Source organism: Epinephelus fuscoguttatus, linkage group LG14 (assembly GCF_011397635.1).
Source record: "Epinephelus fuscoguttatus linkage group LG14, E.fuscoguttatus.final_Chr_v1".
NCBI lineage: Eukaryota > Metazoa > Chordata > Actinopteri > Perciformes > Serranidae > Epinephelus > Epinephelus fuscoguttatus.
The window spans coordinates 42,009,578-42,035,928 of NC_064765.1; the positions used below are offsets into that span (position 1 = coordinate 42,009,578).

General features: G+C 41.2%; 1 protein-coding gene across 9 annotated transcripts in view; it reads left to right on the forward strand.

The window, feature by feature from the left end:
* adck1 (aarF domain containing kinase 1) overlaps positions 1–26,351 on the forward strand; it is a 416,484-nt gene that overhangs the window by 386,351 nt on the left and 3,782 nt on the right. For 8 of the 9 annotated variants that reach the window (XM_049596288.1, XM_049596287.1, XM_049596285.1 and 5 more), the window contains one exon: positions 287–5,777. The exons of the other annotated variant lie outside the window; for it this stretch is intronic. In XM_049596288.1, the coding sequence (XP_049452245.1) occupies positions 287–446 (160 nt within the window). In that variant the 3' untranslated portion in view covers positions 447–5,777. Of the gene's footprint in view, positions 1–286; positions 5,778–26,351 lie in introns of those variants that run through there. 9 annotated transcript variants of the gene reach the window in all.

Genomic DNA, 26,351 nt, shown 5'->3' on the forward strand with positions numbered 1-26,351 from the left:
TTCTTTGTCAACATATTTAAAATGTATTTTCTGTAACATATTAAACTGTTCTTTATTTCATAGTCCAAAAGTCTTATCCAAGTATTCTCAGCTTTTCGAGAATTGTGAGCATTTCATTATTTGTTCAAACTGATGACCATGCATCCATGTCATACTGATGTTGTGAATTACATCTTGATATGGATCAAGAGCAAATTGCTGTTAAATATTTTTTTGATTCAATCGATTACCTTTGAATTGTGCCTGACCCCTGACCCTTTCCTTCTTTTGCTGCTCTGGTTGACAGGCACAAGAGAAGTAAGACTCAATCCAGGAGGAGGCGTCTACATATCACACTGGCAGAGTCTCTCAGCCTGTGGAGACTCACCATGTACGAACTGTTTCTGAGGGTGAAGGGCTCCACGTTGGGAAACTGGCTCACTGCTCTGCTGGCATTTCTGGCCTAAGATATATCTGGACATCCCACTAGGACATTAACAAACGGCTGTTACTTTTGGCACAAAAGGGATTTAAAAGACAGTCCATGTTAACACATTTTGAATATGTGTTTATACAGTCACACACACACAAATTCTTATTTTTGTTAACAATAAAATTTGTTATTCCATGGACACATACAAGAAAACAACATGCTGATGTCCTTGGACACCACACTGTGGCTGTTGATAATCACAACTTTTATTATTCAGTCGTCAGTGTTGACTTTTTTCTAAACTGTATGTCATATACTCCAGATGATTTTTTTTCTTCATTCTTATTTAATTTAAGGCCATTATTGCACAAAGACTTTATTCACAAACTTTAAATTGTCTGGAATCATCATCTCATTTATGGGATACTGTAACCTGTGTTCACTGACTGTGTCTGACAACCTGTGCTTTAGCTGGAGATGCTGCAGAGAAATACTGAGTGAATGGATAAATGGTAGGTTGTCATAAAATAGTTCAACAACATCTCTGTTTGAGTAGAGGTCAGATTAGTCCTGTCTCCCGCTCTGCACCTATCCATCTCCTTATCTCACTTTCAGAATAAAAAACAACATAAGCATATTTTCCAAAATGCTGAACTTCCTTGCAGTCATAACCCTTGGGAGACTTTGTTTGATATCCCAAAATATTATGATGTGGGGACACAACATGGTTTAGATACCACCATCTTATATGAAGTTATTAAGGCATTGTATTATTACGTAAGATATCTGTCAGATTAGAAATTGAATTGTCATGGTCTTAAAATAATCAAATCTCAGTTAAATTATCATGTGTATCCTTTTAGACAAGGCTATAGATCTCAAACACTTGACAGCTTTGCATTATCTTAAACATAATGGCATACAGACAGCCCTAAATACAATCAAACAATCAGTTCCAGCACATAAAAGACAGTGATGCAGTGGTGGAGATTGATACAAGCAGGTGGAGAGAGAAAGAGGAGTTAACGAGCAGCAAGATAGTGCATCAGTTAGTAACACAGCCAGACTGTTAAGTAAGTAATACACAGAGACAGGTATACAGAGTGCACTGTTAAGCATGCCATAGGTGCAGGTAGTCACAGGATGCGATTCACTTTCATTTTTACCTTGTGACCGAAGACAGGCACACTATGTAAAAACAACATGATGGCGGCTGCCAGATACTACCCTCATATGAAGTAGAATTCTGTTAAATATGGGGCAGATTTTGAGTATTAGTCACTGCAGAGGTGATCTTAAGTGATCCTGCCTGGATGATGTTGGACTCAACAAAATACCTCAGAATGAAGTTTGCATCAAGTCAGAATTTGGTGATGCAGAATACAATTAATGCTTGAATAGATTAAGACTCTTTGTATTACTGTCATGTTAGTAGTATGCGTTATTTACTGAGGCCTTGTCACTCAGATCAGAGATGTTTATTCCTTCAGCTTTTACATTCCTGCTGATCATTTTTTGCTTCCCATTCAGGCAACTTAACACCACCTTTATAGCTCTACAGAAAAGTTTTTTACTCTCTGGCTAAGTTCCTTATTTTATTTTATTTTATTTTATTTTATTTTATTTTATTTTGTTATTTCAGAAAGAGGCTAAAATTCTGTATTTCCCCTTCTCTTTTCCCCTATGTCACTATTGAAAATCAAATAAACACAAGTTTGTGCTGCAGAAAAGTATCAGCACTCAGTGAATAAGCTCCTAAGCCCTATGATAAGCTATTATGGCAAGGCTTAACTATACAGACCAGTGAGGTCTCTCTCTGTTGGTCCCACGACACCTCCAGGAGGCTAGACAGTGATCTCTGGCGTCCCAGAGACACTCCCCTAATGCCAGGTCTCACTGCTCCCCACACCAACCCAATAACCTCCTTTACCTTACTTACACGTGGCTTTCTCAGCCCAAACAGCACTGCCACCTTCAACCAAACCCAGGCTCCATACATGCAAGCTCCAGGTAGAAGCAGGGCTGATACTGCCTTTCCTAGCACATTCACCATACTCTATTTCACACACTGCATAGCATAACTACAATATAAGCTAAAGTTAAAGGAGATAAATAAACTTACAGGATCAGCAAACACACTCACCTTGCAGCATGGTCTCAAACAAAAGGGATTCAAATAGGCCACTCCCACACTTAAATAACCTTCCTCTTCCTGGATTTCCTCCTTACTTACACATGGCTTTCTCAGCCCAAACAGCACTGCCACCTTCAACCAAACCCAGGCTCCGTACCTGCAAGCTCCAGGTAGAAGTAGTGCTGATACTACCTTTCCTAGCACATTCACCACACTCTATTTCACACGCTGCATAGCATAACTACAATATAAGCTAAAGTTAAAGGAGATAAATAAACTCATAGGATCAGCAAACACACTCACCTTGCAGCATGGTCTCAAACAAAAGGGATTCAAATAGGCCACTCCCACACTTAAATAACCTTTCTCTTCCTGGATTTTCTCCTGAGAGGAAGTGGATCTCTCCACCTGATCTCAAGGAGTTATGTACCCTGCTTAGTAGTTCCCACTGCTGGCCCCAACTGACATTATTTCTTCTGTAATAGATAAACTGGCTGGTTCTTGCTGCTTCATCTGACATTTCCCTCACTGTCTTCCTTAAACTCTGTCCCCGCACTCCGAGTTCCCCCAGGAGCGAGACAGCTGATCTTGCTATGAATCCCCTACACCCCGCTTCCACTGGACAAATCCTAGTCTTCCATCCTCGCTGCTCAGCTTCTGCTCCTAAGTCTGCATATCTAAGCTTTTTTCTTTCATAGGCTTCTTCCACTGAGTCTTCCCAAGGAACTGTCAGCTCAATAAAATAAACTATCCGTTGACTCAGTGACCACAACACAATGTCAGGTCTCTGCTTGGTACAAACTATTTCCTGGGGAACAACAAGCTTTCCCTCTAAATCTACTTGCATTTCCCAATCACAAGCACCTTCTAGACGGCCACACCCTTGCCTCCTTACTAACTTATCCCTTCTGTATTTCTCTCCCTCACGGACAAACTGAATTGCTAACTCCTATCCTTAACACCTTCTGAATTCACCTGTCTTCGTTTCCCTTTGATTCCTGCAGCTAAACATTTCAACACCTGGTTATGTCACCATGTATATCGGCCTTGTGACAAGCTAACTTTACAGCCTGACAAAATATGCTTTAAGGTTGCGGTACCTGAACACATTGGGCATGATGGGTTCTCATTTACCCACAGTTTTAGGTTCTGGGGGGTTGGTAACACATCGTATGTAGCCCCTACCAGGAATCTAATAAGATTTTCCTCCATACTCCACAGGTCCCTCCAACTAAGCTTCCTCTTCTCTACACTTTCCCAATTCAACCACTGTCCCTGTTTAGCCTGGGCCACTACCTTTGCACCCCTTACTATCTCCTCCTGTCTGCGTATCTGTTCCACAACCAGCTTTCTTTTATCTTTGAGACCTGCTTTATTCCATACCGGTTTGCCTGAGCCAAGCCTCAGGCCTCCCCGGCCAAACTGAACATTACCTACAATCTCTGCATGCCTAAGAGCTGCTTCTGCCTCCTGAACTGCCGATCTTGGGTTCCACTTCCTCCCCTTGGTTGGATTTGGAACTACACTCCTAACTACCACGTCCTTACTCCTAGATAACAAGAGCTCTGTCCTGACCTTGGTACATTTAAATTCCTCTGTTAAACTAGATACTGGCAGCTGAAGTATCCCTTTTCCATACAATGCAACACTACTTAGGCACCTAGGAGCGCCCAATTCTCTCCACAACGGATATTGGAATTTCATAAATTGACAATGGCCACATTAACCTAGGATATAGCCCAAATTGCAAACACCACAACTTCAACTTTCCTGGAAGTTCTGATTTATCTATTCTATCCAATCCTTCAGCCACATCTTTTCTATATTTCACCACCTGTTCCTTATCATTCAAACTCTACATTGTACCACCTACCTAAGCTCTTTACTGACTTTTCCCTGATTGTTGGGATGTCCTCATCATCTATGACAAACTTCCTATCACTTAACTTCCCTCTACATATCGAGATGCTTCTAGATTTACTAGGCTTGATCTTCATGCTGGCCCACTTGAGGTTCTTATTTACCTTCTCTCGTAGCCTCTTTGTATTGTTGGCATTGTTGTGGTCACCAGTGTCATGTCATCCATGTAAGCCCTAATTGGTGGAAGATGCAACCCGTTCTGCCGTCTCTCTCCACCTACCACCCACTTAGAAGCCCTGATGATTACTTCCATCGCCATAGTAAATGCTAATGGAGAAACTGTACACCCTGCCATGATGCCTATTTCTAGCCTCTGCCAACCTGTTGTGAAACCTGCCGTACTTAGACAAAACCTAATATCCTGAAAGTATGCTTTCACTAAGTTGACAGCTACCTGTGGCATTCTGAAATAGTCAAACGCACTCCAAATGAGGCTATGGGGTACTGAACCAAACACATTTGCAAGATCTAAAAATATTACATGTAGGTCCCTTTTGTTAATCTTTGCTGCCTGAATCTGGTGCTAGATCATACTAGTATGCTCTAAACACCCTGAAAAACCTGGTATTCCTGCCTTCTGCACCATGGTATCTCTTAAGCTATTCCTTTCTAAGTAGCTAGCTAATCTCTGCGCAACTACACTAAAGAAAATCTTCTCCTCCACATTCAAGAGAGAAATCATCCGGAACTAAGGTCCACAGACTCCTTCTCCTTAGGAATGAGGACACCCCCTGCCCTACGCCATGCTCTTCGTATAATTTGTTTTTCCCAAACTATTCTTAGCTGTTTCCACAAAAATTTAAGGATATCAGGCGCACTTTTATAAATCCGGTAGGGGACTCCATTAGGCCCTGGGGCCGAAGAAGCCTTTGCACGCCTGACCACCTCCTGAACTTCCTTCCACCAAGGTGGCCTGACATCCATCTCATGCTCTATCTCTTGCTTTCTTGTTCTCAACTGTGCTACTTTTATCCTCTACAGATGCGCTCGCCTTGCCCTGAGTGCTGCTGTTGTCACCAGAGATTACGTTTACCTCCTAGGCCTCCATGTCATAACTATGTCATAACTATGTCATGACATCTCATCACACCAAACCAATGACCTGTTGGTTTTTTGATTTCAATGCCAGTCAGATGTCTTTTTGCAATCATAGTGGGCAGATCTTGAAAACTGTTATTAACATTGGAGGTTTGACTCAATACTAGTAGCCAAAAGTCTGTTGCTTGAGAGCTTGACATGTGTAACTTTCATAAAGGGATGAAAAAACGCATGAATACAGTATGGCAAAGTGACAAAGTTGTATGAATTTCATTTAAGTGCACTTGTTTGGTCTGTGCAAAGCTGCCTGGAATCATTCTGTCAGTCGTTTTCCAAAAAATGTTTTGTCAATGAGCTACTGAGTGCCACAACTATACAGATAGAGTCTATGGGCCTACCTGTGATATTACTTTGAGGTCTGTCACATTAGAGAGCAGTGAGTGGCTGTGGCTCAGAAGGTACAGGTCGTCCACTAATCGGAAGACAAGCAGTTCGATCCTCCAGTCCACATGTCAAAGTACCCTTGGGTAAGATACTGAACCCCAAATTGCTCCTGATGACTGTGCCATCACTGTGCAAGTGTGTCTAAACTGAGTGGCAGGTGGCACCTTGTGTGGTAGCCTCAGCCACCTGTGTGTGAATGGGTGAATGTGACATGTAGTATAAAAGTACTTTTAGTAGTCGGACAACCAGAAAGCTGCTTTACAAGTGCAGGTCTATTTACCAGTGTTGAAAGTTGTTAGGAGAAATGTCAATAGGATTTGCTGATGGGTCTAAATTCACTCCCAATTAACTACCTAATATTTTTACTCCCTGCCATTTTATGTGTCAGTATTATGAATAATCATAAAATGTATGCATATTATAGGGCTCTAAAAGTTTGTACAATGGAACAAAAACTATAGCGGAATGTAGTGCGTCACCTTTGACACATATATGATTCATTGTTCTGTGACACAATACCTGTCTGTGATGACATGCTCACAGAAGAAATTTTAGAAGTTGGTAATACCTATGATGGTCCACACTGCAAAACATTAGTTTCAATATGACAATCAATTGTGAGATGATATACTCATATCATCATGTGACTCACAGAAATACGTGAAATGACCACGACCTCTTAACACTGCATTCCGTGGTGGCAGCACGTAAAGGGTTGAAATTACATGCTGGTACCACGGAAACAATGCCAATGTAAAGTCAATTAGGATCCATTGTCGTAGTGGACACACGGATTCCCTGATTCAACAACGTCCTGTATGCACACAAAAACACGAAAGTGTTCTTGACATTAAAATGGCAAATATATTCCTCTGTTATAATTTCCCACCAATAATAATAATAATTAAAGCTGCAAGCAGCTGTGATCGGACCCTCACTCTCCTGTGCCACCGCGGGGGGCCAGCAGCATGCATCACTGAAGCGGTTATGTGAAAACTCAGAGTAAGTTAACCCTGACGTGGTGTGACGTTTCATCTTCCTACTCCACAAAAACCCCTATGGGAAGGGTTTTTTGAAAACGACGCCCCTATCAGATGTAAGAGCTCGCCACAGAATCCCTTGGTATCGGATCATTATTTGATTACTTTTGATTTCTTTTTACTCGATTACACGCCACTCAGCAACAATTACTATACTAGATGTTTATCAGATAGTGCTGTCGCAAAATTTAAGGAAATGATTACTCCGTCGTTAAATTCAATACCAAGTCCTTCAGTAACAGAGGTTTCCCATACCGACTTTAACCTCTCCCGAATTGATCATTTTGTTGATAGCGCCGTAGGCTTGCTGTGAACACTCGACTCTGCAGCTCCTCTTAAAAAGAAGTTAACAAAGCAAAGAAAGTTCGCTCCTTGGTATAACTCTCAAACCCGTAAGTTAAAACAAATATCGCTAAAGTTTGAAAGGAATTGGCGATTAACCAAACTGGAAGAATCTCGTTTCATCTGGGCAGACAGTCTCAAAACTTATAAGAGGGGCCTCCGCAATGCCAGAGCAAACTCTTACTCAGATTTAATAGAAGAAAACAAAAATAAGCCCAGGTTTCTTTTCAGCACTGTAGCCAGGCTGTCTGAGAGTCAAAACTCTATTGAGCCTTGTATTCCCTTAGCCCTTAGCAGTAATGATTTTATGAGCTTTTTTAATGACAAAATTCTAACTATTAGAGGCAAAATTCATGACCTCCTGTCCTCAGATAGTAGGCCTACCTATCTAACCTCAAACACAGCTGTAAGACCTAATATATATTTAGATTGCTTCTCCCCAATTTCTCTTCAAGAATTGACCACAGTGATTTCTTCATCTAAATCATCAACATGTCTCTTAGACCCCATCCCAACTAGGCTACTTAAGGAGGTCTTTCCTTTAGTTAACACTCATATATTAGATATGATCAATATATCCTTATTAACAGGCTATGTATCACAGTCTTTTAAGGTAGCTGTAATTAAACCTCTCCTAAAAAAAGTCCACCCTGGATCCAGAGGTGTTAGCCAACTATAGACCAGTATCTAATCTTCCCTTTATGTCAAAGATCCTTGAGAAAGTAGTCGCAGACCAGCTGTGTGATTTTCTCCATGATAATAATTTATTTGTGGAATTTCAGTCAGGATTTAGAGTGCATCATAGCACTGAGACAGCACTAGTTAAAATTACAAATGACCTTCTGATTGCTTCAGACAAAGGACTCGTCTCTGTACTTGTTTTATTAGATCTTAGTGCGGCGTTTGACACTATTGACCATCAAATTCTGCTACAGAGACTGGAACACTTAATTGGCCTAAAAGGTTCTGCACTAAGCTGGTTTAAATCTTATTTATGTGATCGTTTTCAGTTTGTTGACGTTCATAATGAATCATCCTTACATACTAAAGTTTGTTTTGGAGTTCCGCAAGGTTCTATGCTTGGACCAATCCTATTTATTCTATATATGCTTCCTTTAGGCAACATCATTAGAAATCACTCTATAAATTTCCATTGTTATGCGCATGATACACAGTTGTATTTATCGATGAAGCCAGAAGAAAGTAATCAATTAACTCAACTCTATAATTGCCTTAAAGACATAAAAACCTGGATGAGCACCAATTTCCTGATGTTAAATTCAGACAAAACTGAAATTATTGTTCTTGGCCCCAAACAACTCAGAGACTCTTTATCTGATGACACAGTTTCTCTAGATGGCATTGCTCTGGCCTCTAGCACTACCATAAGAAACCTCGGAGTAACATTTGATCAAGATTTGTCTTTTAATTCTCATTTAAAACAAACCTCACGGACTGCATTTTTTCATCTGTGTAATATTGCAAAAATTAGGCCTATCCTGACCCGAAAAGATGCAGAAAAATTGGACCACGCTTTTGTTACCTCAAGGCTGGATTACTGTAACTCTCTATTATCAGGTAGCTCTAGTAAGTCCTTAAAAACTCTCCAGCTAATTCAGAATGCAGCAGCATGTGTACTAACAGGAACTAAGAAACAAGATTATATTTTTCCTGTTTTAGCTTCTCTGCACTGGCTCCCTGTAAAATCCAGAACTGAATTTAATCCCAGTGTTAACTTATAAAGCTCTAAATGGTCAAGCTCCGTCATATCTTAGAGAGCTCATAGTGCCTTATTATCCCACCAGAACACTGTGCTCTGAGAATGCAGGATTACTCATGGTCCCTAAAGTCTCCAAAAGTAGATCAGGAGCCAGAGCCTTCAGTTATCAGGCTCCTCTTCCGTGGAGTCATCTTCCTGTTACGGTCCGGGAGGCAGACACCGTCTCCACATTTAAGACTAGACTTAAGACTTTCCTCTTTGATAAAGCTTATAGTTAGGGCCGGCTCAGGCTTGCCCTGTACCAGCCCCTAGTTAGGCTGACTTAGGCCTTGTCTGCCGGAGGACCCCCCTATAATACACCGGGCACCTTCTCTCCTTCTCTCTCTCTCTCTCTCTCTCTCTCTCTCTCTCTCTCGTATCCTATTACTGCATCTTGCTAACTCGGCCATTCTGGATGTCACTAACTCGGCTTCTTCTCCGGAGCCTTTGTGCTCCACTGTCTCTCAGATTAACTCATATCGCAGCGGTGCCTGGATAGCATGATGTGTGTGGTTGTGCTGCTGCCATGGTCCTGCCAGATGCCTCCTGCTGCTGCTGCCATCATTAGTCATTAGTCATACTTCTACTGTTATTATACACATATGATTATTATCACACATGTATACTGCCAGATACTAATATATACTTTCAACATATTGTACCACAGTAGCCAGAACTATAACGATAATATTATTACTTTCATTAATGTTGTTGTAAGCTACTGTCATTACCATCTGTCCTGCATCTCTCTCTCTCTCTCTCTCTCTCTCTCTCTCTCTCTGTCTCTCTATCTGTCTCATTGTGTCATATGGATTACTGTTAATTTATTATTCTGATCTGTCCTGTACGACATCTATTGCACGTCTGTCCGTCCTGGAAGAGGGATCCCTCCTCAGCTGCTCTTCCTGAGGTTTCTACCATTTTTTCCCCCCCCCGTTAAAGGGCCAGTGTGTAAAATTGGTTGAAAATAGTGACATCAGTGGTCAAATTCTAGATTGCAGGGCTCACTTGCTCACCCCTTCCGTCAGGTAAATGACGGTGGCCTCGTAGGGACAAAAAGCCTTGCGCACAAGTTTTTCAGGAGTAGGTCTATCTAGCGATGAGGTGAATATTTATTTAGAAATCTAAACCATGTTCCGATATTGTAATGAATCCCTCACGAGCAGGAGACCAGAGGAGCGTTCGGGAAAAAGGCCAGTTTATTTGAGCACTCCAAAAACTCTGGTAACACTGCAGGGGGTAAAAGACTCCATCCCAAACTCTGACTCTTCTAGCGTAACAGACACACTTCATCCACACATACTCGTTTACCATGCCGAGTGGGGACCCCCTCCCCTCTCTGCTCCACCAATTTTCAGCCCACACACTGACTGACAGCATAGCCAGTAAACAGAGCTCAGCTGTTGATTTAGCCTAGTAATATCTCCGGACTATAGCAGCTGCAATGGACGACTTTGAACGTGATTTTGAAGAGTTTCTTGTAGCGGACACAGACCCAGAGCTATACCTGTTTGAGCCAGAGCATACAGATGAGGAACTCCATGTGTTTGATGCTGAGCGGGCGAGGAGAGAGGCTGAATGCACAGAATGGAATTCGTGCTACTGCTACCATCGTTGGGGAGATATATCATCAGGAGGAAAAGCACAGCAGAGAGTGCATCACAAGGAGTGACGTTGCGTCTTCTTTTCCTCGCAGATGACGGTTCGGGTTCATTCTCTCCTGTTGCGTGGTAGCTTCACCAACTTGTTTTGCATGCATTAGAAGTGGAATGAAATTGATGCAGTCAAGTTTGTGTCATCAGTACGTGTTAAAGTAAAAATTGGTCACTTCCTGTTACCACCGGGGAGCGCTATGAGTAAGGTGGGATATTAATATATCTGGTCATTCGGGGCGGAGCCATCATGATTTCCAGGAAGTTTGCAGCTGCTGAGATAAAGTATGTGGGTGTCAGGTCCGTTCGAAATTCGATGGCAAGAAAACGAAAAGTCGCCAAAGTTTGTCACGCCCTAGCGGCCACGCCCCTTGACATCGTGTAAAGCTTTTAATAACTTTTGATGAGCATGTTCTCAGAATGATCTGTAGCAACTTTGAACTCAATCGGACGAAATCCCTAGGAGGAGTTCGTTCAAAAATGTCAAAAATCAAATCAAAATGGCCGACTTCCTGTTGGGTTTACAGCATGGGTCCAAGAGGATTTTTTGTGCGTCTTGGGATGTTCTATGAGCCTACCAATTTTCATGCATTTCAATTTTGGTGAGTTTTTGAAATTGGGAAAGGGGCCAAATTGGAGATTACATTTTCGTAATAATAATAATAATAATAATAATAATAATTAAAGCTGTAAACAGCAATAAACGGGCCCTTGCACCTTAATGCAAATCGGGGGGCTGGCAGGACGCCTTCTGATGCGTCAGTTCATTTCTGTCAAAGTTAGACATCGCATGCAGGAGTGACTTGGCATATCCTTGATACAGTGCTGGAATGACATATTTCACATTTTGTATCACTTCCTCTTTCCACGAGATGGAGTTGGAGAGCGCATTAATTATACATAATGTTTTCATACATCAAATATACACCACAGCATGTAACTTTCAGATAACTAGAAAGATAAATGTCTGATTAGAAGTACTTCCAGTCACCACTGGGTGGCACGCTGAGTATCTGGTAATATCGTAATGAAAATGTGTTCAGGGCGGAACTAATATGAATCATGTGAAGTTTGGTGGAGATTGGACCATTTATGCCAAAACTACAGCAGTTTTGTTTTACATGGCGAGACCTCAAGATTCAACGCTTGGCAGTGGGCGCGCCATTCAACATTGGGCAAATCCTGTGATAACTTTTGGTCACAACATAGTCACGCTTACATACTCCAAGTTTGGAGCCAATCTGATTAAATCTGTAGGACAAGTTCGTTAATTTACAAGCCCTGGAAATGGGCAAAAATGCACATAAGTGGCACAAGTAAATTCAGAATGGCGGACTTCCTGCTGGATTTGGAGCATGGCTCCGAGAGGCATTTTTGTACATAATAGAGTGTTACAGGTGCCTACCAAGTTTCATACATGCAGATCAAACCAGCTTTGGGGGCTGCATAATTGAAATATTCTAGGGGGTGCTGTTGAGCCATCTTGGTGCATCAAAGCACAAAAATCACATCAGACAAGACTTGTGACCTGTGATGTGTATGCCACGTTTGGTGAGTTTTCAAGCATCCCTTGTCCCTTCAAAACAACATCGTGTTTGATGGCGAGCAAGGTGGTGCCATGGTGACAGTGTTTGATGAAAACTCAAAGCTTAATTTTTAAGCATCATCAAGGTCTAAGGACTTAGACCAGCAAGTTTGAGGTGGGTCTGATTAACCTGCTAGAAGAGGGACATCAAAGAATGTATAAAGTAACTTTCTGTGGCCAGTAGGTGGCGCTATGGCGGTGATTCAAAATTCCTCTGTAGATGTGTTCAGGGCTGGACTGTCATCATATGTGTGAAGTTTTGGCAAGATATTCCCATGTGGAGTCAAGTTACAGCAACGTTTATCATCACGGCGAAACATCAAAGTTTGCCGCCAGGCCATGGCCACGCCCTTTGACGAAAACTCACAGTTTCCACAATAAAGCGTCGTCAACATCTTATGGCTTTTTTGACTAAGTTTGAGGTGGATCTGATCAATTAAAAATCTCTAGGACTAGTTCGTTCATTTAGGACCCCTGTAAATGATCAAAAATGCACCAAAATTGCACAGTTAATTCAAAATGGCCGACTTCCTGTTGGGTTTAGAGCATGCCTCCAAGAGGCTTTTTTGTACGTCTCTGGGCGTTACATAAGCCTGCCATACATGTAGGTTAAACTAGCTTAAGGGGCTGTTTCCTTAAACTTTTGTAAGGGGCGCTACTGAGCCATTTTTTGGAACCAGCACACGAGACCCTTAAAATATCAAATTTCTCACTAGTTCTGAGATGTGTGCAAAGTTTCATGAGTTTTCGGGTATGTTAAGCCTCCCAAAAAGGCAATTCATTTGGAGGAATAATAATAATAATAATAATAATAATAATAATAAATCCTTGCATTTCAATAGGGTCCTCGCACCGCTAGGTGCTCGGGCCCTAATTAAAGCTGCAAGCAGCAATGAACGGGCCCTCGCACCTTAACGCAACTCGGGGGAGCTGGCAGGACGCCTTCTGACGCGTCAGTTCATTTCTGTCAAAGTTAGATATCGCATGCAGGAATGACTCCGCATATCCTTGATACAGTGCTGGAATGACATATTTCACATTTTGTTTCACTTCCTCTTTCCACTTTAGGGAGTTGGAGAGAGCACAAATTATACATCATGCTTTTGTACATCAAATATACACCATAGCATGTAACTTTCAGATAAATCAAAAGATAAGTGTTTGATGAGAACTACTTCCTGTTGGCACTAGGTGGGTCTATGAGTATCAGGCAATATGGTAATGAAAATGTGTTCAGGGCGGGACTAATATGAATCATGTGAAGTTTGGTGGACAACGGACCATTTACTCCAAATTTATAGCAATTTCCTGTTTCATAGCGAGACATCAAAAGTAAACCCTCTGCAGCACGCATAGACACTAATGATATGTCATGTTTGTGTACATCAAATACAGACCACAACACTGAAATTTCAGGTGAATCCAAAGATAAGTGTCTGGTAAGAAGTACTTCCTTTCACCACTAGGTGGCGCTATGACTATCACAGAATATTGTCATATAAATGTGTTCAGGGTGGGACAAATATGAATCATGTGAAGTTTGGTGGACAACGGACCATTTATTCCAAATTTATAGCAATTTGGTGTTTCATAGCGAGACCTCAAAAGTAAACCCTCTGCAGCGCGTAAACACTAATGATATGTCATGTTTGTGTACATCAAATACAGACCACAATACTGAAATTTCAGGTGAATCCAAAGATAAGTGTCTGGTAAGAAGTACTTCCTTTCACCACTAGGTGGCGCTATGACTATCACAGAATATTGTCATATAAATGTGTTCAGGGTGGGACAAATATGAATCATGTGAAGTTTGGTGGACAACGGACCATTTATTCCAAATTTATAGCAATTTCCTGTTTCATGGTGAGACATCAAAAGTAAACCCTCTGCAGCACACGTAGACACTAATGATGTGTCATGTTTGTGAACATCAAATATAGACCACAGCATTGAAATTTCAGGTTAATCCAAAGATAAGTGTCTGATAAGAAGTACTTCCTTTCGACACTAGGTGGTGCTATTATTATCAGGAAATATGGTAATGAAAATGTGTTCAAGGCAGGACTAATATGAATCATGTGAAGTTTGGTGTAGATTGGACCATTTATGCCAAAGCTACAGCAATTTCGTTTTTCATGGCAAGACCTCAAGATTCAATGCTCAGCAGCGGGCGCGCCATTCAACATTGGGCAATAGGTCCTGGAGTGTTACATAAGCCTACCAAGTTTCATACACATAGGTTAAACTGGCTTCAGAGGTTGTTTCCTCAGGTCTGTGACCTGCTCGGGCCCTAATAAACAGCGAGATTACAATAGGGTCCTCACGGATGACTTCGTCGTCGCTCGGGCCCTAATAATCACTCGAAAAACAATGGGGACCTCGTAGGTTGAGACCTGCTCAGGCCCTAAAAATCCCTGCATTTCCATAGGGTCCTCGCACCGCTACCTGCTCGGGCCCTAATTAAAGCTGCAAGCAGCTGTGATTGGGCCCTGGCTTTCCCATGCCACTGCAGGGGGCCGGCAGCACGCATCACTGAAGCGGTTATGTGAAAACTCAGAGTAAGTTAACTCTGACGTGGTGTGACGTTTCATCTTCCTACTCCAAGAAAACCCCTATGGGGAGGGTTTTTTGAAAATTTCAAGGGGGCTCTATAGAGGCTTGATCGCTGAAGCCATCAAAAAGCCAAGCGTATTTGGTGGCGAGGGCGGCGTCATAGCGGCCACACCCCTTGACATAGAGAAAAGCTTTTAATAACTTTTGATCGGCATGGTGTCGGGGGCTGAGACTGCCGAGCAGGGGCTGCAGGGAGACCCAGAGCCGGCATGAATTGGTGGTGTCAATGTGGGGCATACTGACCACTTTATGAGGTACACCTGTGCAATCTCATACAATCCAATACAAGAGCTCTGCCACACATTCTACGTTTACAAAGCTTTTACATTTTCAGCTTTTGTCAGAAAGGTGATTACTCTACTTTCTTATTGAGGTCGTAGTGGGTGGTGTACTGGAGTGCGATATATTTAAAAGTGTTCCTAATATTTTGTCCTCCTCAATTAGACAAAATTAGGAGGCCACCCCAGTACACCACCACCATTCACTATGACCTCAGTAATAAACAAAATAGAATCATCACTTTCTCAACAATGTCAACAATAACCGAAAATTTATAAGCTTCAGGGAAAAAATCATGGTATAGTCATTCTACTGGATTGCATTAGATTACACAGGTGTACACAAAGTGGCCATTGACTGTATGTTACATACATACCGTATTTCCTCAAACAGTAGCCGGGGCTACTATTAACAAAAAATTAGTTTGGGACCAGGCTACAAATAGGGGCAGGCTACTATTTGAAGGAGGCTTTTAATAAAAGAAAAAAAAATCACAGCCAAATTCGAAAATACAAATACAAATACTGTATTTTTTTAATTTAAACAGCAGAAATATTTATGTAAACTTTTCCTTACAGTAAAAATATATATTTTGTATATAGTATTACAAATAAAGTACCGTATTATTTACAATAACAAACTTTACTTTAACAGTAAAAATAGTTTTTGGTGTTTTGTAAATCACCGCTATTTACTGTTTACTAAAGCACAGTGTACAAGTTGTCCTGCCTTGAAACAGTGAATCATCTCATCCTCTGTCCCATCTGCAGCCACCGTGATGCCACACACCTTACAAGACAACATGCCACAAATTAATTTGAAAACTAGGCTACATTCATAATTATCAGAGGCGGTCCTGGCTAGTTTTATGCCCTGGGCGAACCATCCCGCGGCGCCCCCTCCTCTGACATGCCACATACCTGTGTGCCGCCACGGCTCGGTTGTCCAGGTACTACTGGGCATGGACCGCGGAACGCATCTGAACAAGGGGGGGGCCATAATTTCAAGTCACACGGAGGGGGTGGGGGGTATATGCATTGAAACAGACAATATTACTGATGTATTAAATAACGTTGCAGAGCACTTTTTTTATTCCGACGCCACACAGTCACATCTACAGTACACGCATGAACACATGCTTGCTCAGATTAACCCCTCTGATTCCACTCTAACATTCACACACAACAGGCCAAGCCTATTTACACATAAACGCACAGATGAAACTATAGCAAACAACCACAACCAAAACTCATCTTGCTGCCTTGAATCTAAATCAACATCATATTCATTATCATCACAAGTTAGCACTCATATCAGACTGATGTCTAGAGCCGCACACACACACACACACACACACACACACACACACACACACACACCCAACAACAAAACAAGCGCAGCTGCGCAGTTACTGAAAAGTAACCAGAACGCTGAATTTCTGACCATTACCGCCTGCAACCGCAATGTGTATGTCCACTCCCGCCCGCTCCTGCAAAACTCTGAGAATTTATGCCCGCACAATAATAGAGATGCATTGATTTTGTGTCTTCTCCCGTCCTGCAGGAGAAAACACGTCATTTTATAGGCTATTAACCCTATGGGCCCGAATGACACATAGTGCGTCCAAATTCACACCTGTTCTTCTCTACTGATTTTCTCCACGACCGTGCATCATAGAGAGAAGCCGCATATCACGTGAAACAGCGGAATTGTAGCTTTCCGACAAGACCAAGCACTTGTCAGTAGTCCAATGTTTTCACAGCAAAAAAAAAATGATAAAGTTACACTAAAATTATGTATAACAGAGCTTTCATACAGCTTTGCACACACATTACTCTTGGATGGATTACTCGCGAATGCATGCTCGCACAGAAATGCCACGCATATCACATGAAAGCACAGGAGCAGACGTTTCCAATGTTACCACACACATCATTGTGCTGTCATCACATCACGCTATAAATACAGATCAATTGTCTACAAAATAAAAACCTGACGAATTTCTTTACAATCCATTATACAGATCTTGTTATCAGTCACTTCATATAGTGAAGTGTGTGTGTTTCTCGCTGTCTATCCACATTTGTAGTTCAGCTTTCAAGATGCAAATATCTCCATATTGTCCAGTTGACACTCCATCAAACTTTGTATGACAAGACCAGCCACTTCACCTTTGCGCACTCAGACAACTGAGGCCTAATTATGCATGCGTGACACGGCCGTAGTCACTATATACACTGAGGGGGACATTTGTCCCCTCACAATGCCCAAAATGCCCCCCTAATGTATAACTGAAACTGAAAAACAACAACAAACTTTGTTTACTGCAAACAAAGTGGCAAATATTATCTTGGAGGACATCATTGCACTTGGTTGACTATTTTTCTATTATCTTAAATGTAAATATTGCAATATTCTTTCAGATAAAACAGATTTTTGACTTGTGAATGAGTCAATGGAATTTCTTGCAATAATGAAAAAATACTGGCAACCATGTCCGCCTGGCACAAACCACATGTTTTGGACAACTGTGAAGTGACAGAATGTCCCAGCATCATGGTTCTTATATTGCCAGATTCCAGAGAGTCTCTCCTCTTCATATTTGGCAGAAATATGTCTTCTTCCAACTTGCTATGCTGAGATACATGTAAAAATGTAAGAATTTAGTCACACAGATTTGTTTTTTTTCATTGATATAAAAATTAATATAAAATACAGGCACGTAGAAGGACATGAAGTGATGGTGGCAAATCTGGTTAGCCCAGATTGTCCTGAAAAAAAAAAAACAAGATATAGCATGTGTATGTAGCCTTTATAATGACTGTGATATGAGCTTAAAAGTAAAGGCAGTAAAAATACCCCAAAAACACCTAGGGCCCATAGGGTTAATAAAGAGATTCATGGGGTTGTTTGTTTCGTTTCCCTGGTCTGCATGTCCTTTGACGCACTGATCAGGAATAGCGCTCCTCTTTCATTGTTTTCATTTAGTTTCTTATGAAATAAAGGCTGTTTCATAGGTGTTTCATGGGGACCTGCGGGACCCAGCGGGACCCGGCGGGAGGAAATTCGATGGCGAGAACACGAAAAGTCACCAAAAGTTGTCATGCCCTAGCAGCCACGCCCCTTGACATAGAGATAAGCTTTTAATAACTTTTGATCAGCATGTTCTCAGGATGATCTGTACCAAATGTGAAGTTGATTGGACAAAATCCCTAGGAGGAGTTCGTTCAAACATGTCAAAAATTCAAATCAAAATGGCTGACTTCCTGTTGGGTTTACGGCATGGGTCCAGGAGGATTTTTTGTGCGTCTTGGCATGTTCTACGAGCCCACACATTTTCATGTGTGTAGGTAAAACTCACAGGCGGGGCTCGAGGCACGAAATTTTCTAGGGGGCGGTATGTCACCATTTGGCCCCGTCTACATAAAACACTGCCAAAAAATCAAATTTTTCGCCAGACCAAACGTGTGTGCCAAATTTGGTGAGTTTTTGAATTTGGGAAAGGGGCGAAATTGGGGATTAAAGGGTCAGTGTGTAATATTTGGCATGGTTTATTGTCAAATCTGAATCTGAATCTGAATATTCCACCCATTAATATGTTTATATAAATGTATAATCACTATAAAATAAAACTCATTTGGTTTTCGTAGCCTTATAATTATGCTTTTAATTATATACAGTACAGGCCAAAAGTTTGGACACACCTTCTCATTCAATGCGTTTTCTTTATTTTCATGACTATTTACATTGTAGATTCTCACTGAAGGCATCAAAACTATGAATGAACACATGTGGAGTTATGTACTTAACAAAAAAAGGTGAAATAACTGAAAACATGTTTTATATTCTAGTTTCTTCAAAATAGCCACCCTTTGCTCTGATTACTGCTTTGCACACTCTTGGCATTCTCTCCATGAGCTTCAAGAGGTAGTCACCTGAAATGGTTTCCACTTCACAGGTGTGCCTTATCAGGGTTAATTAGTGGAATTTCTTGCTTTATCAATGGGGTTGGGACCATCAGTTGTGTTGTGCAGAAGTCAGGTTAATACACAGCCGACAGCCCTATTGGACAACTGTTAAAATTCATATTATAGCAAGAACCAATCAGCTAACTAAAGAAAAATGAGTGGCCATCATTACTTTAAGAAATGAAGGTCAGTCAGTCCGGAAAATTGCAAAAACTTTAAATGTGTCCCCAAGTGGAGTCGCAAAAACCATCAAGCGCTACAACGAAACTGGCACACATGAGGACCGACCCAGGAAAGGAAGACCAAGAGTCACCTCTGCTTCTGAGGATAAGTTCATCCGAGTCACCAGCCTCAGAAATCGCAAGTTAACAGCAGCTCAGATCAGAGACCAGATGAATGCCACACAGAGTTCTAGCAGCAGACCCATCTCTAGAACAACTGTTAAGAGGAGACTGCGCGAATCAGGCCTTCATGGTCAAATAGCTGCTAGGAAACCACTGCTAAGGAGAGGCAACAAGCAGAAGAGATTTGTTTGGGCCAAGAAACACAAGGAATGGACATTAGACCAGTGGAAATCTGTGCTTTGGTCTGATGAGTCCAAATTTGAGATCTTTGGTTCCAACCTACGTGTCTTTGTGAGACGCAGAAAAGGTGAACGGATGGATTCCACATGCCTGGTTCCCACTGTGAAGCATGGAGGAGGAGGTGTGATGGTGTGGGGGTGTTTTGCTGGTGACACTGTTGGGGATTTATTCAAAATTGAAGGCACACTGAACCAGCATGACTACCACAGCATCCTGCAGCGACATGCCATCTCATCCGGTTTGCGTTTAGTTGGACGATCATTTATTTTTCAACAGGACAATGACCCCAAACACACCTCCAGGCTGTGTAAGGGCTATTTGACCAAGAAGGAGAGTGATGGAGTGCTGCGGCAGATGACCTGGCCTCCACAGTCACCGGACCTGAACCCAATCGAGATGGTTTGGGGTGAGCTGGACCGCAGAGTGAAGGCAAAGGGGCCAACAAGTGCTAAACACCTCTGGGAAGTCCTTCAAGACTGTTGGAAAACCATTTCAGGTGACTACCTCTTGAAGCTCATCAAGAGAATGCCAAGAGTGTGCAAAGCAGTAATCAGAGCAAAGGGTGGTTATTTTGAAGAAACTAGAATATAAAACATGTTTTCAGTTATTTCACCTTTTTTTGTTAAGTACATAACTCCACGTGTTCATTCATAGTTTTGATGCCTTCAGTGAGAATCTACAATGTAAATAGTCATGAAAATAAAGAAAATGCATTGAATGAGAAGGTGTGTCCAAACTTTTGGCCTGTACTGTATATATATATATATATATATGTGTGTGTGTATATATATATATATATACATATATATATATATATGTATGTATGTAGCAAGGGCCTTGCTTTAGAGAGGTCGCCATCTTGCGCCGCCATGTATGTCAGGCAGCCCGAGCGGACAATTCAGCCAACCAGAGAACGCATTTCACGTGTATAAATAAACCAACGAAGACAGCGGGAGGAAGGAAGAAGGAGGAGGAAACAGCAGAGAGTGTTAGTAGTTCGTCGATGGAGAGTAGTGAAAAGATTTTTTTCAGTCAGAAAGTTTGCAAATGGACCACACTTATCACGCAACAGGAGAGAATGATCCCAAACCGTCATCTGCAAGGAAAAGAAGACGCAACTTCACTCCTTGTGATGCACTCTCTGCGGCGCTTTTCCTCCTGATGATATATCTCGCCAGCAATGGTAGCACTGAATCCCATTCTGTGCAGTAAAATGGGAATGGAGGATTCAGCCTCTCTTCTCACCCGCTCAGCATCAAACACATAGAGTTCCTCATCTGTATGCTTAAACAGGTATGGCTCTGGGTCTGTGTCCGCTAGAAGAAACTCTTTAAAATCGTGTTCAAAATCGTCCATTGCAGCTACTATAGTCCGGAGATATTGCTAAATAAACAGCTGAGCTCTGTTTACAGGCTACACTGTCAGTCAGTGTGCGGGGTGGAGATTGGAAGAGCAGAGAGGGGAGGGGGTACCGCTAGGTACTGTAAGTGAGTATGTGTGTATGAAGAGTGTGTGTTACGCTAGAAGAGTCAGAGTTTGGGTCGGAGTCTTTTACCCCCTGGAGTGTTACCAGAGTTTTTGGAGTGCTCAAATAAACGGGCCTTTTTCCCGAATGCTACTCTGGTCTCCTGCTCGTAAGGGATTAATTACAATATTGTAACATGGTTTAGATTTCTAAATAAATATTCACCTCGTCGCTAGATAGACCTACTCCTGAAAAACTTGTGTCTGCGCAAGGCTTTTTGTCCCTACAAAGCCACCGTCATTTACCCGACGGCAGGGGTGAGCGAGTGAGCCCTGCAATCTAGAATTTGACCACTGATATCACTGTTTTCAACCCATTTTACACACTGGCCCTTTAAACGCAGAGAAGACTAAGGAGATGATTATCAACCCAAGGAAGAGGAGAGACCAGTGCAATCCACTTCACATCGGTGAGACGCAGGTAGAAGCTGAATACATGCCCAATAGTTCAAGGTCTTCTGACTCTTTAAAAGTTAACATGGTGTCTCTAGCTCAAAGTATGAGGGACAAGAAAAGGTTGAAAGTCAATACTGAAGAGGATTTGAAAATTTTCCAATTTACTTCCATTCACACTAATTAGACTGCCACCAGAGCGCCACCTATTGGCCGATTTGCACCGAATTTTGCACAAACCCTCATCGGGCCATGGAACACAATTAGCAAAAGTGTTGTGGTAATCCGACTGTATTTGGTCAAGATATGAAAGACTGGCTGCTTTGAAAACAATGTGCAGGAATTTGTTGTCTTATGTTTTGGCTATATTATGTTTTTTGGACTATCAAAATTCTTTTAATAACTTTTTGTCAGGAGGGTCCACAAATGCTTCATGCAAAGTTTGGTGCAAATCAGTCAAATCGCCTAGGAGGAGTTCGAAATAGTAGGTTTTTCATTGTTCGCGATTTTGCAAATGGAAATTTAATGCAAAAGTGGGCGTGCCTTACATCACACAATTCAGCTGAATTCAGGGAACACTGAGATATAAGGTTTAAAAACGTGCGAGATGTTATGTGGGAGTTGTGGGCCAAAAACGCTTTTGCATTGAAAATAGTGCCACTTGCTGGTCATTTTTGGTGTGTGAGTTACAGGGGCCAGTTTTTACCAGCCCTATCAATTTCAATTCCATAAGTGTTATGGTGTTCGCACAGTGCCAAATATTAAATTAGACTGCCACCACAGCACCACCTAGTGGCAGATCGGTAACTTCTTTGTCAGATATCCTCAGGAGGGCATTGACAATAATTGTTTCGTGTTAATCTGAGCAACTAATGTGGAGATATAAAATACTTCAATTTAAAAAGTGCCACCTGGTGGTCATCGCCTGAAATTTTGCACAGAGCCTCAGGAGCTCATGGGGAAGTAGTAATCTGAGTTTCATGTCATTCGGACACACCAATGTGGAGATATGCAACACTTCCTGTTTTGTACTAAATCTGCAGGAAGTTGCTATTTAATAACTTCAGTGTTCTTTGGAATATCGAAATTTTTTAATAACCTTTTGTCAGGAGACTCCACAGATGCTGTGTGCAAAGTTTCATGCAAACAGGTGAAATTGCCTAGGAGGAGTTTGAAAAAGTAGGTTTGCAACAGTTTGCGAATTTGCGAAAAAAAAACGGTAGGCGGAAATGGGCGTGACCTATTTTATGAGATTCAGCACAATTACTGAACGCGTGGATATAAGGTTTTTGAATGTCTCACAAAGTATATGGGAGTTATGAGCCAAAACGCACTTTCCTTGACTATAGCGCTACCTAGTGGTGGAAATTCAGGACGACAATAGATTATAAAATTCTTCCAAGTTTGATGAGTATTGGGGTATGTTCAGGCAGTGAAAAATGCGATCATTTTGGCGGAAGAAAAAAAAAATTAAAGCTGCAAGCAGCGTTGGGCGGGACCTCGCGCCCGTTTCAGCCTCCAGCTTATGTCGTCATTGTGAATTATTTAGAAATATGAAACATATTGCCACAAACATCCGAAAATCCTTACAGAGCTGAACGTTTTGATGTTCAAATGCTTTCTGTAGCTGTAGGTATGTAGAAGTGATGTCACAATATGCAAATCAGATGAGTGGATTTACTCCCATCAGATTCCTCTTCCTTTATTTTGAGGATGAAATGACAAAACAACACAAAACAAATCTACTGTGTAAATATGTTAAAAATGTTGTTTTACTGAGATTTATGAAATCCAATATGGCCACCACCTAATGACACCACAATATGCAAATTAGATGAGTTAATTTACTCCTGTCACAAACTTTGGGTCATGATGAATTGTTTTCTCATTTACAGTATGCCTTTATCTCTCACCACTTTCAAGCCACAGGCTTTTGAAATGTTGAAATGAAAATGGAATATTTTCCTCAATAAACTCTGGCACCTGAAGTGTTAAAATGGAGATTCTGCCCCTGTCATGTCTGCATGTAAGATGTAGACACGCACAGACATCATAGCTGTGTCCCAGTTCAGGGTCTGCATCCTTCGATGGACGCGGCCTACGCAGCCTCCGAAGGCTAGTCCTTCGGAGGTGCCTCCGAAGGAGTCGTCAACCGTTGTTAAATGTGAAGGTCTAGCCTACGGAGGATTTCCTGGTTGCGTCACCACATCATGATTCCTGTTGCCCAAGCTCGTGAAAAACACAACAGACGGCAGCGACAAACGGACATACCGGCGATAAAATGGGGCTAGAATTTGTCATTTTGTTTATTTAATTTACTTTTTGATTGAGGAAGAGGAGACACCGGCGGCTCGTTTATCTCCGACTGGGAGAGAGCCGTGGCAAGGTTAACCTGTTGTTTTATTAATGTTAATGTTCCTATAGCTAGCATAGCTTGTGGTAATTAATATACCTGTTAATAAACGATACCGTTAGGTGACAAACGCTAGCTATATGTGGTTAATGTCATTTAACCATTGCACTTGATACAGGGTTCATACAGGTGCTTAAAATCTTTGAAAAAGCTGTAATTTTAATGCTGTACTTTCAAAGTCTGAAAAGTGCTTGAATTTTAGTTTAAATGCTTGAAAGGGCTTATAAAGTGGTTGAACTGGACCTAGTAAAATGTGTAGAAACCCTGTAAATAGCCCTGACTTAATTTCAATATGAAAATGTTTTGTCATTAAACATCAAAACCATATTGAGAAGCCAAAGTGGATAGATGGACAGATATAACATTATTTATCCAAGCTATAGCTTTAACTGGAATTGTCTTATTAACTAAAATTAAATAGCTATTGTTGCTTTGATCATTTATGTACTCCTGATCTTACCCTCCTTTCCCCATCCAGACCAGGCCCCTGTACTGCAGAATAAAGCTGGCTGTTCCGGTGCTGCAAAACTTCTTTAATCATGGTGACATAAGGGAAGATTTCAGGTTGAGCAGAGTCCCTGGAGGTGCTGCTGGACACGTTTTACATCATTTTATATTTGTTCTCTGTAAATAGTGATTTCTGATGATCTTTTGTAGTTGTACATGTTAAGAATGCCCACTTGTAAACTTGTAAATAGTTAGAAATGTTCAGAGTGTATCTTTGTAAATACTTGGTTATCGAAGAAAAAAATAAATTCTGTTGTCACTGAAAAGTAGTTCAAATGTTTACTCTAGTTGTTAATAAGAAATGGAACTGATAATGTATAATCCCTCCTGTCGCTGGCCCTGGCTGCCTCTCCTCATCCTCCTCCTCATGCTGCTCACCCACTACAGCACCTGGCCCTGGTGTGTACTCAGGGATGGAGGCAATTAGGACAGGAGGGGCAATGGAAGGCCTCTGTCCTAAACCCTCATCCTTGAGGACAAACCAGGGCCAGGTGGCAGCAGTGGACTTCCTGCCGACCCCCTGACCTGTCCCTGGATCTTTGCATTCCTAAGGGAGAGGAAATCAATCACAACAGCAGCAATTTTCTGCAAAGTATTTATTAAAAAAGTCTTGAAAAACAAGTGCATCATGGACTCAAAAAGAAGTATGTTTGAGGTGCTCTTTGGAATGGGATTCATGTAGTCATAAAGAAACAAAGAAAAAACTCCAAGGCCTTGGAGTTTTTTCTCCCAAAGCAGTTAAATGCCTTTATTCTTATGGCATGGTCATATAAACCTTAAAAACACAGTCCATCGACACGTTTCAGCATCAAGCCTTCATCAGGAAGTCAAACAGATTCAAGGAATAAAGAATAAAGGCACTGTAACTACTATAGGAGAGTACCTTGGAGTTTTTTCTGTGTTTCTTTATCAAAGTATTAACTTGGGTAAAACAAATGTAGTTTCCATATCATTATCCAAATCTGCACATACTTTATTTATTTGTATTTTTTTTAAGTTGTCCCCCTTTTTTCACCTGTTGAGGCTCCACTCTTCCCTCCAGGACCATTTTATGAAGGATTGTTCTAAACAAGAGAGAAGCATGACAAAAGGTAAACACACATGATCACAAAAGGTGACATCAGGACAGATATAAAATTCCCACCCCATCTAAAAACAACATTCACTTATTGTGATCTTAAGATTATATTTGTACTTTGGTTTTTGTACAGGATTTAGGTTAATTTAAGAAACCTTTACATACAAATATGTATAGAGTTGTAGTGTAAGAATTAATCCCTAATCAAGTAAAAGTGTTATACTGCATAAGTTGATTAAGAAACAAAAAACCACATAACCATCATATGACCGTGTTTTATGTATAAGTTCTTATAAAATTGACTGAAATACATCTATATGTGTTAAAGCACTGTTATACATGTCAAAATGTTCACAATACAGAGTTATGAGTTGACATTGTATCCGCACTAAAGAGCACACATATAACCTATCATGTTCTGTATAATGATAACACACACACACATTCAAATGTTTGTATTACCTGATGCACATTTAAAGGTTTATATTGCATAAGAACACAAAGGGCTGCATAAAGAAAGTCCCTGAGATTCACATGTTTTTTAAAAATAAAGTGAAAGTAAATCTAAAGCTAAGGGTGGAAGATTTGGGAAACTCCAGGCTCAAAGTGAAAGTGATACACCATTAAAAACGGTCCTGTTCATGATTGGACAAAAAGAAAAAG